At 40.9% G+C, this 13,943-nt stretch overlaps 1 protein-coding gene across 5 annotated transcripts in view; it reads left to right on the forward strand.

Annotated features, from left to right (window-relative positions):
* osbpl5 (oxysterol binding protein-like 5) overlaps positions 1-13,943 on the forward strand; it is a 62,926-nt gene that overhangs the window by 28,056 nt on the left and 20,927 nt on the right. For 4 of the 5 annotated variants that reach the window (XM_074632228.1, XM_074632225.1, XM_074632227.1 and 1 more), the window contains 7 exons: positions 8,955-9,110; positions 9,370-9,443; positions 11,133-11,213; positions 11,568-11,669; positions 12,372-12,575; positions 13,264-13,348; positions 13,447-13,609. In XM_074632228.1, the coding sequence (XP_074488329.1) occupies positions 8,975-9,110; positions 9,370-9,443; positions 11,133-11,213; positions 11,568-11,669; positions 12,372-12,575; positions 13,264-13,348; positions 13,447-13,609 (845 nt within the window). In that variant the 5' untranslated portion in view covers positions 8,955-8,974. Of the gene's footprint in view, positions 1-3,922; positions 3,993-8,954; positions 9,111-9,369; positions 9,444-11,132; positions 11,214-11,567; positions 11,670-12,371; positions 12,576-13,263; positions 13,349-13,446; positions 13,610-13,943 lie in introns of those variants that run through there. The other variant, XM_074632226.1, reaches the window with a different exon arrangement.

A 13,943-nucleotide genomic window follows, 5' to 3' on the forward strand; every position in this document is an offset into this window, starting at 1 on the left:
TTTCGAACATTAAGGGTATTGTTTTTGCACCCATGATTTTAATTTTCCTTCTCATTTTTGTTGATGATAATGACTGTGTTTCGAAAGAATGTAATTATCATCTGCTGCTTTTTTGATTGTATTTCTTTGCAATAGTTTGTTTTACAGGATGGTTCAGTGATTACATGGTGTTTTTGATGTTTCTTTTGCGGGAATGGTAAAGCCAACTGAACAGGTGGATGTTGTTAGGATAGAAAGAATGTCTGTGAGCAATCCTGCAGATGCAGTGGTTGAAATGCACATCACATGAGCGAATGGAAGAACAAATCTGCACATCTTGCTTGTGTGTGCACATCCCCACTCTCCCACTTGTACCATTAGAAGAAAAACAAGGTGGTCTGTCTGCTACAGTATGCACAGTTGATGCACATACTGTACTTGGCGAGAGCCTATTGGTGTATATCTAGGTCATATGGCCATCCATTAGTCCTGTTGTCACTGGAGACGGGGGGTTAACAGGGTTGGGGGTGCTGAAGGGAGGACAGATGGAAGGATGGATGGAGTGTCTGGACTTAATCTGTGCCATCATATTAACAACAGCTGGATTGATGCTGGCTGTCAGTGTTGCAAGGCTCTCACTGACAAGCTTAGCACATACTGCAGTGTGCACATGTAGACACGCACACACAATGGCATTTTTTTTAGTCGAGGCTAAATTTGTTTTTGGCTGTCACTGAAATTTGAGATTCCTGTAGTATACTTCTATTCCCATTTTCTTTTCTTTTTTTTAATCTTTTATAGCTTTGTGACCAACTGTCAAAAGCTAGGTTGACATTTTGGGAGAAGTGTTAAGGATGTGTGTCTTCTAATTTTTATATTATATATTTGTTCCCAAAATATGCAGTATGTCGGAGACTTGACACGTGTTCGTGACGTGTGTGAACTTGGGCTGTCAGTTTCAGTTTATCAGATGATGGTTTTTTTCTTAACTCAAAATCATGATGCCAACAGTATGGTTGCAAATTAAAATGTAGCAAAGTGCATCAGTCAGGGCAGCACTTGTTGAATTATTCATACAGTGTGCACAGGGTTGGGAGGGTTATTTCGCCATTATTTTGTATGTAAAGCAGAAAAGGGGAACAACATCACAGTACAGTGCAAGTTCTGCCTTCCAGCTGTGAAAATGCTGTCATCATCCAAGGACTCGAATCATTTGGCACATTAGTGTTGCCATATTTTAACTTGGAGCAGCAGCAGTACCCATATAAATTAAATTAAATGAACTTGCATGTAAATTTCCAGGTTTGTTTGGTCTTATGTTTGCTGGACCAGAAATCTGAGGCGGTGCGCTCATTTTCTACGAACCGTCTTTTCACGCTGGAATGCTTCTCGGCAAAAAGAATGATCTTGATGTACTGGAAAGGGCTCAAACCATCTTGCTTTGTGATAACTTACACTGTACTGTGATGTTGTTCCCCTTTTCTGCTTTACATACAAAATAAGGGCGAAATTTCCACCCAGTGAAAGCACTTTTTTCACTAACATGGGTCACACCACTTACCTTTACCTGTGTGTGATGGCTACCTTGCTGGTCCACACAGACCGCCTTGCTGCTGCAGTGCTTCCTGCCAGCTTTCTGTGAGACTTATGAAGTGTTGTAATGTGTGTGCGTCTGCATGGTAGTATATTGTTCTTTATTTTAAAATGTATTTCAAAATTGTAATCCTTATAATAGCCATTTTTATTAAATCGGTAATTTGATTACATCTTTCTGTAACGGTAACGGAGTACAGTTACATTTTATTGTATGCTAATTACAGTACATAATGCGTTCCATATATTCTGTTACTCCCCAAGACTCAATATACATGATATCATCCCATACAGCTTGTGGCAGTACAATAGCAAATGGTGGTTTGTTAGCTGAAGATGAATAATCAACCATTTTGGTGTCATAGACCATTTTTATATTGACAGCATTATTGTGGCCTGCCGGCATGAGGAGGTTCAAGACTGAAATAAAGGTTAAGTACACACCTTTTTTCTCCCCTCCTCCTCTAAAGTCAAGAACCCTGCTGTGATGCCACTAGCAAGAATACCATGCTGGTTAAAGAGATATAAGATTATTTGCGACATACTGGTAAAGCAACTGAAAATTCCAGTCTGTGAAGACAATGGGAGTCATCAAATGAATGTCTAATTTTTTCTCATTTGACAGACTGGTTACACTTGAAATGTACTAGTATTTACACTACATGCAACTAAGTTCAATATTGAAATACATTCTGACTCTTTGCGTATGTACGTATGTACGTATGTATGTATGTATGTACGTATGTATGTATGTATGTAGAGTATGTGTGTGTGTGTGTGGCTGCAGAGAGACTTGGGGGGGATGCCAGCAGGGACAGGGTGAAGGGCCAACATGAGTGCTAAATGAGGGAACTTGAACTCCATATGACATTTTCTGCTTTAAATAGCAGCAGACTGTCCAGTAATTTAGGATTGCTGGACATTCTGTAACCCACAAGTAGAGTTAGGGTCAGTGTGAACTTAACCTGGAAAAGAAACTCACTAGGTCAGCGTCTTTCACCTGATAAACAACAAAGTTGTACTTTACAGGAGTGGGACAGAGCCAGCCTGGTTTCTCTGCCTGTGTCTCAGTGGGTTAAACTACAGTTGGAAATCTCTGTGTTTCAAGATAGCCTATGACAATAATACTTTGTATCACATAAGCGATCATCTCGCATCCTCTTCGCAATTCAACTTGCTACTTCAGGCTGCGGCCGACAGTACACATGGCCTCTCATCGTGTTTTATATTGATTTGGTAACAAGGACATGGCTGGATAGCTAGCTAGTCTTGTTGTTAAACATACTGTCAAATTATATTTACTGTTTTTCAACTGTACACAATGTTATTGACTTTGAATATTGCTTGCATAATGTTAGCTTGGCTCGTACCTGAGCCAAAGGGTTCAATGAGCTGAGTGGACTAGAAATATCTCCTGTTGCCAAGTTGTAGCTAAGGTCCTTCCTGTTTACTGGAGTAGTGAATATTGCATAAGAACCTTATGGGATGGTAATAATTGTTCCAAGTATTAGCAAACCCTCAGGTGTTGCCAAGAAAACGGAGTTATGGCTTGTTAAAAACTCAAGATTTTAGTTGCAAATTGCATGAAAATATAAATTAATGGTCTTATTTGTTTCTTCTTCGGCAAGTGACCATTGTATAAGTGGGATAATGCTCTTCGTGGTGTCCAAGAGCATAATCAGGAATAATGAACTTTGCAGAGGCTGCGCGTCAGATGGTTCTGGCCTCTCTGTCGTCTATTAATTCCTGATAATGGACGCCTCATCAGGCATTATCCCTTACTTATATTGTATCTTTTTTTTTTCAGTTTCAGTTTCCAGACAATACCAGTGTAAAACCGTGATTTGATTGTAGCTACAAACACTAAATGTTAACCCACAATAGCTCCTGCATTGCTGCATTGAGACTGCTGATCTAATCACTGTTTTAAGTACAAAGTTTGCATCTTAAAGTTACTGGTTTTAGTATAGAAATGGCCTTGGTGCTACAACCAAAACCTGGCATGATACCATATTCCCCGCTGCTCCAATGTGCTGTGTATGTGTACTCAATCAATTGAGTAAACCGTCTCTCAGCCAGATTCTCACACACTGTTTTTGGTTGAATTCAGTGGATTGGGATAATGGGAAACTGTTTGCTAGAAATGGCCTCTCTAGCAATATAATATAATATAATAAACTTGCCAAGGTTACTATCAGCCACTACATTTACTGCCCAGCCTCGTGTGTCCCTGAGAGAGATTTATGCTAGTTAGATCAGTCAAGCATATGAACATAAGATACAGGTTAGAACATGTCAACATGTTCCCTTCCAGACACCTCCCTCTGTTTTCCCTCCCTTTTCCTCCCAGTTGGTGTAATGATTACTGAAAACGAGCATGCCCCATGTGACAGCAAGACAAGTGCTTTCACCTCGACAAGGTAACTGTGGGTCAGATAGCTTGTGTTGTTGTTTTATCTGTCCTTCTCATAGTTCAAGGTTAATGTGTGACACAGGAATGTGTGTTTTTGAATGACCTGCTGCTGCTACCTTGCTGTTATCTTTTCCACAAGTTGTTCTTATCACTGGGTAATTATTTGCTTAGCATCTTTGTAGCATGCCGGGGTAGATGGAGTTGATGTTAGCCTAGCTTGGATAACTTTTGGTGCTGTGTACAGTGAGTTGGGAGAGTCGACGTTTAGCACGACTGCATGTTGTAGTATTAAGGTCAGTCAAAGGGTAGAATGACTGCTTAGGGCAAAGAAAATGGTGCTTGAATTTCTCCTTGGGTTCTCATTGGACAGGTTCCTCACATTTGTCCTCCTTTGTCAATGTTAGGGCTGTCAATCGATTAAAATCGCACATTTTTTATCTGTTCAAAATGTACCCTGATGGAAGATTTGTCACGTATTTGATACTCTTAACAACATGGGAGTGGGCTAATGTGATTGCTTTATGCAAATGTACATATGTATTTATTATTGGAAATTAATTTCCAACACAAAAAAATTACAGATATTGTCCAGAAACCCTCACAGGTACTGCATTTAGCACAAACGATATGCTCAAATCATAACGTGGCAAACTGCAGCCCAACAGGCAACAACAGCTGTCAGTGTGTCAGTGTGCTGACTTGACTGACTTGCCCCAAAACTGCATGTGATTATCATAAAGTGGGCATGTCTGTAAAGGGGAGACTCATGGGTACCCACAGAACCCATTTTCATTCACATATCTTGAGGTCAGAGGTCAAGGGAACCCCTTTGAAAATGGCCATTCCAGTTTTTCCTCGCCAAAATTTAGCTTGACCTCTGAGCCTGCTATAACCTAAAAATCACAAGTTGCGTTAATACGTTAAAGAAATTAGGGGTGTTAAAACGAATTTGCGAACTTTAACAGCCCGAGTCAATATATAAACCTGAAAAACCTTATATTCTTATAGAACAATATAAATAGAATTTTCAATAGAACAGAGGCTCTTCTATTTCAGTGTTTCCAAGCCAGGTCACGCAAGGTAAAGTCCCACTAATTAATGTTTCTTCTCCAACTTATTATCTGTATTTATGAGGGCCCCACTAATCTATCTGAATGTCCTTTTGCTGTTGATGTCCAGTTATGCTTCCCCTCACAGTGGCACCTTCTCTTTTACACACACTGCATCTTCTCTAACTTCTGTAAAGGCCAACACTGACCTCTGTATCCTCAAAGGATACAGTAGCCTGTTTTGATTTATATTTGGACATGAAAACACCTCAGTGTCAAAATATGCTCTTGTGTCTTAAACTTTAAACATGTTAATGCATATCAGTTTAGAAATAAAGCAATTAATATTGGTTATAGTATGAATTTATGAAATAGACCTCCTCTGATATAGTAAGACTGTAACTCTCAGCACAACTGCTGGTGTGATGTGTGCACTCACGTACGTGTATTCGTGAGTAATGCACACTCAATGCGCCCCGCTCCGCCACTGCTGTTGGGATTGGAGAGGAGCATTTCCTCTCTCCTTTTGGCGCTACATCGTGTGCATGTGTAATCCCCCCTTCAGTCTGCTGCAACAAGGCAAGCACACTCTCGCGGCCACGTATGCACATCCACGCACACTCATTTTCTATGCTTACGTCATCCAACAAACACTATTGGAATGGCCTCGGTATATGCTCAACTGACCCACACACAATACAAACACATTAACCGTGTGTGGACTCCACACCCATGCTCAGTCTAGACTGCGTAATATGCTCACACACACACACAGCCTTTCTCCCAGCAAATCTCCGCCCTGCAGCTGTGAGAACCAGCTGTGATTGGTTTGTCCTGTCGCTCTCCATGTCTGCCCACATCTTGACCCGCCCTAGGGCATGCACTGTGAGTGGTATTAATTTGCCATGTGTCTGTCGTGATACAGTTTGGCAGCCCATTGTGTTCGCTGTTGTGTAATGCTAAAGCTTCATGCTATTTTCCATGCAGCCTGCACCGCACTCCGGGTTCAGCACTGTACTACACATGCACGCATGCACTGCAGCAGTGGAATACTATTTATAGACCTGCTCCACAAGGACAAATAAGGCTCCTTTTCGGGAAGAATAAATGTGCCTTTTCCCTCTCATGTCTTTCCGTTCATAGCTGCCTCTTTGAAAGGACAAAGGAGCATAGGGCAAGAGGAAGAAATGCACAGAAGAGATTGCAAGATGAGAAATGAGAAGGGAGTCAGGAGGCTGAGAGAATGAGTCACAGAGGCAGGGTAGAAAACGGAGGGAAGCAGGGAGTGGTGTGACAAGTACACGGATGTGAGTGTGCTCGTGTATTTTTTATATGTACTTGTAGAGGGAGGGTATAGTGTGTTAACCGCCAAGACTCCTCCAGCAATACATGTGGTTTCCAATTTCCGGTTTAAGCCACCGTCTACCCAGAGGTTTTACTTCTATCATTTACTAGTACGTACACTTTGACAAACAGCACTCTCCTCATGCACCAGTGTAATCATAGTTGAATGATGTGGGAGAGTTAAAAGATGAATCAGTCTGTGAAAAATGTTCTATGAATGAATTTTATGTAACGCGCTGTTCTTGGATGTTGTAATTGAGGGCTTGTAGGCGAGACTGCTCTGTAGGCTGGGAGTCAGAGGGTCTCGTCTACTGTATGTGTTTGTGCACTGAAAGAAAACGAATGGGATTATATTGATCCGAGCAGAGAACAGTCTGGCCGTCCAGACGGACCCAGGTGGTAACAGGTACGCTCCATTAACCTCAGTTTTACCGTCAGCTCCACCGTACCGCTATGATCAGCTCACCACCTGTTTGAACAAGCATAACGTTTAAATCTGTCTTGACACAGCCGTGACCCTCAACAGTTGTTAATAACATGCTAAGAATAGTTTGCCACTCGTCGATAGTTACAGAGCTCAGTACAGGAGAAAACAGGCAAAGTTATTGTCATTGTGTGTCTCTGGGTTTCAAATAAGAAAAACAGAAGACTTAGTTGTGACACAGTTCTGTCTCTGTACATGCAGACTTGTACACAGTATGCATACTGTATGCCTGTTAGGGCTGGGATGATACGCCCATCTCCCGATTCGATACTAAAACGATACTTGGGTGCTGATTTGATATGTATTGCGATTCGATATTACTATTTATTACAATTTTTGTTAATTTTTTTAACACTAGACCATGGGAAAAAGTTGAATCATACACTTCTAGGGACTTTTACTTTGGAAAATCTCTAAATTGATACAGTAAATTGTTTTGGTTTTCAGCATGTATGTAGTCAGAGATGTCCTGAAGTCAAATATATCAGTCATTGTCAGGCATTATTTATAAAAAAAAACTTTCCAGCAACCCTAAAAATCAATGAGTAAAGACATTTCCCTCACAAATTAGTAGTATTTTCTTTTTAATGTATAAGGGACATGTAATGTGTTATACTTCTGGTGAATATAATCAAATCAATCTTATTTCCATATATGTATTTTGTATATACAGTTCCTGTTGTGAACACCTTATTTGGAAAACCTGACGTAGTCACACATGTATACTTCCACTAACTTCGCCATGCCCGTCGCTAGCTCTCCCGTCAGCTCCGTTCTCTTTATACATCCATGGTCAACTCCATCGGGGCCATTTAAATGTATTTAACAAAAATGTCAGTATACGGGTGCTCTACAGTTGTAGCGTCGGCTGATTTGACCACGGAGATGCCAGTGACGGCAGGCTTGAGTTATCATGCAGCATTAGTCATCATGTCTATCTCTGCTTTTCCTGCAATGTGTGAAACCCAAAGTGTTTCCATACTTTACTGTATGTGTAGTGTTTACTACTTTGGATTTAAAATGTGAAGGTGCAGGTTGTATCTTGGCAGACCCGTTTTCTTTCTCGTTCTAATAACACATCCATGGTTTCTGCTCACTACGGCTTTGTTTTGATCTTGAAATGGATATGCCGTTTCATTATTCCGACTACAACAATAAAAGCAGTAACTTCCTTCTACCTCTTCATAGACGCAATGAAGCAAATACATCGATTCTGGCTTTAAAAAAATCTATTTCAAAATGGTTAAAAAAAAATGGCGATACATAGGTGAATCGATTTTTTTTTCTCTAACTCCTAATACCTGTATGGTTTCTTGTATGTGAATTTTTTTATGTGGGCATTGTGGCCTAAAAATGTGACTAATCCACTCACTGCTGTATATTAACAACATCAAGCTGCAGAGCCACAGCTTGATCCTGCCCACATCTGCAGTCGCTGCATTTGTCCCCTTTTGTGTGCTGAGATGTGCATCTCATTAGTAGATGGGATCCTTGTGGCTATCAAGGGAATGACTGAAGAAGCAACAGTTTTGGGGGCGAAGCAATTTTTCTGGAGTGAAGCTTGTTGATTCAGGCCGACAGGGAGGATGGAGGAGTAGTGGCAATGGCAGTGGGGGTCGTCTGGGACAGTGAGTCTCTGTGGACAGAGTGACTGGACTTTGTTGGAGACACTATCTGTCATATACACTGACAATGTGCAGTCTGAACTGCTTGTTACTGCCACGCACTGTGCTATTATGTGCACAGGCTGACATGTCCTCGTACAGTAGGTCTTTGTTAGTGTAGGAGAGGAGAGATAGGGCGGGGGTCCAGACATACTGAGAGAAGGAGTGAGGATGGCGTTTAAGAGCTCAAAGTTGGTGACGCAGGGAGAGACAACAAGTAGGATCATATTAAAAAGAAGAGCTACAAAGACAGGATGAATCACTTGTCCTGTTTTTAAATCCTAATATTAGATGAACAAATGCATGCATGCAAAAATCTTATAACGTTTTGTTCTAATCAGAATTTTCTGTCTTCCATTGGATTCCTCTGTTTCCTTTCCAAATCTTCCCTTCCCTCCTTTCTTCCATCTGCGCTTCTCCCCCTGCAGAGGACGAGCAGGAGGTCAGGATGAAGGAGGAGAATTTGTTCCAACGGAGGTTTTCTCTGTGCCCCAACGCCACCTCCCCACCCAAAATTGACCCCCGCACCCTCACCCGGAACTTGTCTTATGGGGGAGACAACGACCTCTACAATCTCAGCTCAGGTAAAAAGGCCAAAAGGTCAAAGCTGACGATGAAATGTGAATACAACTAAATATGCTATTTCAGTGACGTGTGCCAGTGGATTCCAGTGTCTGTGAAATGAAGGCGTACTGCGCTGTTGTGTACTTATTCCATACAAATCAACAAACCTCAGCCGCTGCTTATTATTTGCTTCCGGGGCTGCCATGCTTTAATTGTCTGTCAGCAGGTTTATTCACAGATTTCATTTGTATGTGACTGTGTGTTGTGGGTTCCCACCAGGCAGTGACACAGACAGGAACGGTCTCTCCATGCTGAGTAATGAACTTAGTCCTGCCCAATCACCAGGCAGCAAGGTAAGAACACGGTTCCTGATTGGGCAGTTCACTCTAACTGACTCATTAGGTGAGCCCCTTTCCTTTTATATCCTATGACTATTTATTTTCCTCTGATTTCTTGCAGTCTTAGCAACCTGAAGCATCTACAAGAATTTGAAGTAGACAAACCTACAATTGTTGGCATGAAATATGCAAGATTGTGATTTCCACCTTGTATCAAACATTCAGTGCATTTGAAGTGGAAACCAAACAGTGTTATTTTTGGTAAATCAACACTAACAAACCAATGCAAGTCATATAAAAGCTAGAGGTGTAAAAAATATCAATACAGTGTCGTATTGCAATTTTGTGATACTGTATTGATTCTCAAAAACACTATTTTTAATCAATAGTTTACATGCAAAGAATAGCTGAGTCAATACTTTTTCATTTGCAAAGATATGCGCCCCCTCAGTGTATGCGCCCTCTCAAACTAGTGCTATGATGTTGGATGTTAAAGAGACTGTGATAAATGCAAATGCAGATCCCCCTGTTCTGATTGCATAAATAAGTAAACCCTTTATTTTATGCATATAGTGGTGTTCTTTATACTGTGACATTTTTTCCTGAAATTATATAAAAATGTATCGCCTTGCTTATAGTATCAAAATATATTGAACCGTAACCCCTGTATCATGATCGGCAGATTCTTGGCAATACACAGCCCTAAAAAAGCTGTGGGATTGTATATGTCAGGGCCATGGTGGGAACTGTGTCAAGCCATGTATCTGACCCAGACCTTTATTGTCCTGGTGCTGCCCATGTTGTATTAGTCCTAACAATCTGTTTCCATTCTTTAGTAATACTAATTAGGAGTGGTCAATAAATGTTTCAAATGGCAACCGGGTTATCTCATCTTGTCTTGTCTCCTCCTCCCTTGTCGCTTTGCCTCGCCTCGCAATATCACCTATTTATATATGTGGAATAATTCACAGGCGCAGCTGCATCTCTGGCTTTTTGCCCTTTCTTTCATCCTGAAAGCCCTTATGGGACAATAGGAGACTGAGCGCAGCCTTACCCTTGCATGATGTCATATATACTGGGTTGTAATAGTGCACTACGCTTTCTAGAATGGCTTCTTTTAACACAAATAGATAAGGCTAAGCGCATGTGTGGGCTAACCAAATAATATTGTGAGTCACTTTGGTTTTAGTGCATACAGAACAAGTGGTTATGTAATTACACATCACGGTGAAATTGCAGCATAATTTACCGCTGAGATTCTAATCTCTACTTCCTGATCAGTGGATACCATCCAACCGTCCGTGCCTTTTGATGTCTGACCAAAGGAAGTCAGTGGGTTTGTGGTCACGACACCAGAACTGCCTGCTAAGTTGCCTTTCTGACTGAAAGGGCCACCCAAACTTGTGGCAGATCAGATGAGCTACGTGGCTACGGGAACAATTAAACAATGTGGTGTTCATAATACAAGCCAGTCAAGTCAGTTAACTCCTGTAGCAGTACATCACAACTGTGTAATTGTTTGTCCTATAGGGCTGTGCCATTTATATATTCTAAAAAGTGATCCCAAAAGTTTGTTTAAAATGCTGCTGTGATTGTTAATCATAGATTTATTTATCTAGATTTGAAAATCTCCACAGAAGTTGTAATAGTTAAGTAGTGTTTGTCTTTTAAATCAGTTTCCCCCTCCTCTCCTTCCTCCTCCAGTCTGAGTCCAGGATGTTTAATGGTGCTGAGAAGGACTGCCCCTCCCCAACAGAGAAGCTGGCCCGGAAGGAGTCTCTCAAGGTACACGTCACTTCCTTGCATGAGACAGTTGTGCACAATCTTGAGCATTATTGTGCAATTGGAAATATCATAAAGAGCTTGTGGTTTAGCTCTTCAGTAGTATCTCTGTCAATCTAAATTCAGTGTAATAAAAGTACACATGCTATTTGGAAACCTTTTTTTTTTTCATTCTAAATGTGTTACCCTTTTGTATGTTTCAAATGATCAACAATGAGTCATGTTACCAAAGACAACAGCATGATTGCTAGAATTTGGTTTTGACTCTGCTTCCACCTAGTGTTGGTACTCTGGGATCAGTCCTCTGACCAGGAAGACTGATGACTCATTCATGTGTTGTTTTTTTCTGTTTCACAGGTCCAAAAGCAGAACTACAGGCAAGAGAAGAAGCGGGCAACTAGAGAACTGTTTAGCGCACTAAAGGATCCCAGTGTTGTCATCATGTCCAATTGGCTAAAGGTGTGTGGATGTTGTCTATTATGCAGAGCTACTACATTGACACCCAGAATAATGATATCTCTAGAGACACACTATTCAGACTTTGTATCGTCTGTCATGTATGCCTTTTGCTAATTATCATCCTAGTTCAGTGGTTCTCAACCTTTTTCGTGTCAAAGACCCCTAAATAGGTGCACATTATGTCACAGACCCCCATTTGATAAGATTTCACTTCATAGACCTCCATCTGAAAAGATTGTGGTTGTTAGATATGAATAAGACTAGTATTCTATAGTTATCAACTACAGTTGAGGAGATAACTGGGAGAAAATTAGACCTATGATCAGAGTAGTCACTTTTATGACTCTTACACACATTGGGCTCACTTCTATAGTGAAAATACACTACCGGTATTCACCATTTTTCTGAGGACCCTTGGGGGTCCCCGGACACCTGGTTGAGAACCACTGTCCTACTTGTAGTTTGCGCATTCACTGTTACAAATACAATGTACAACGATGGAACACTCTACAGCTCAGACTGTATTCATGTTTTTGTTCAGTTTCCAAAACACAAAGTTAACCTCTTTTTCTCCTTGCATGTCAAATCCTGGAGTTTCTTGTTTTGTGTAATAACTTCACATCAACAACATCATATTTCTTGTGTTCACATTATGTTCTGATACTAAACTTTCCTCCTATCTCATCCCTCGTCCTTCTTTAGATCCGTGGCTCTCTAAAGAGTTGGACCAAGCTGTGGTGTGCCCTGAAGCCCGGAGTCCTTTTGATCTACAAGACCCCCAAATCGGACCACTGGGTGGGCACCATCCTGCTCAGCGCATGCAAGCTGATTGAGAGACCGTCCAAGAAGGACGGCTTCTGCTTCAAGCTCTACCACCCACTGGACAAATCCATCTGGGCTGTCAAGGTCAGACATGTTTGTAGGCTCACTGGCATTTATATAAATCCAGTATTAAAGATGATCAAGAAGACTTCAATGAGACAGACTAAGATCTAAATAAAACTATTCAATCAATACTAGGATAATTCAATATTTTTCTCTTTTTAGATTTTAGTATCACTTAAGTCTGATTTAGTTTTTTTTGCATGCAAGAGTTTTGCCTATATAAACACTGACTTTAGTGCCTCCTAGTGGTAGTATAAAAATGCACATTAAAACAACTGTACAGTTACTAGTTCCAAATTGATAGCCATACATGAAATGGTCTAACCAGCAGTAAAGCTTTAAAGAAATATTTTTTTCGAAAGAGCTTTGTTGTTGTCATGGCTGGAGTTTTTAATTAGAATTTGGTTTAGCAACGCTGAATGAAAAATCTAGGATTTAATTGCACTGCAAGGTTAAAACAAAAAAGCAATTTTATCTGTAATTATATTACATTTCTGTGAATATTGTAGTGCATGTTGATGCTCAGCTTTGTCAGTGCTTTTATTTTTTACGTTTCATTTTTATTGACCTGCTAGTTTTCATTTAGAAGTGATAATTATCCTGTTTAGTGCTCCATTATGCTCATAGCCCTTGAGGGAGCCATTTGCTTCTGTTGGTACATGACTAAAATGACATGAAGCGTGACTCACCGTTTCATCCATATGCTCAGGGTCCCAAAGGAGAGAACGTTGGCTCCATCACGCAGCCTCTACCCAGCAACTACCTGATCTTCAGAGCAGCATCTGAGTCTGACGGTGAGTCTTGTTTTGGTTTGGAAGTGTACATTCTAGTGTTTTTAATGAATTATTTTACGAGCAGAATTAATTGAATGCGCTCCTTCCTGTCTCTCCAGGGCGGTGCTGGATGGATGCCTTGGAGCTGGCTCTCAGCTGCTCCAGTCTCTACAAGCTGACAGCCAAAGGCGGGAAAGAGGGAGATATCAGCACATCTTCAGAGTCCTCCCATATACTCCACCTGCTGCAGGCTGCCGCACTCACTGATGCAGAGCTGCTACAGTAAGTACCACACACTCAATACAGCTGCAAACTCTGAAAGCGTCTCACATATAATTTATCTCCTTCTTACATTTATTAGTTGTTGTTATTGGATGATTTATGTTTCCTGTAATCACACTCCAAGCTGTTGCGCTTGCCAGTTCATGCACAAGACTGTTGGCAATTCTACCAAACACATTTATGCTGTCTTATTTATGCAGTCAGAAATACCCAGATGGTAGGTTTAAAATATCTCTCCTGGTCATCAACTCAGAATAACAGCTGAAGAAACATGGGCTGCACCATCCTGCTAAAGTTTAGAGAAAAATTGAACTTGTGTGCATTTGGAAGGGAG

Source organism: Sebastes fasciatus, chromosome 4 (assembly GCF_043250625.1).
Source record: "Sebastes fasciatus isolate fSebFas1 chromosome 4, fSebFas1.pri, whole genome shotgun sequence".
Lineage (NCBI taxonomy): Eukaryota > Metazoa > Chordata > Actinopteri > Perciformes > Sebastidae > Sebastes > Sebastes fasciatus.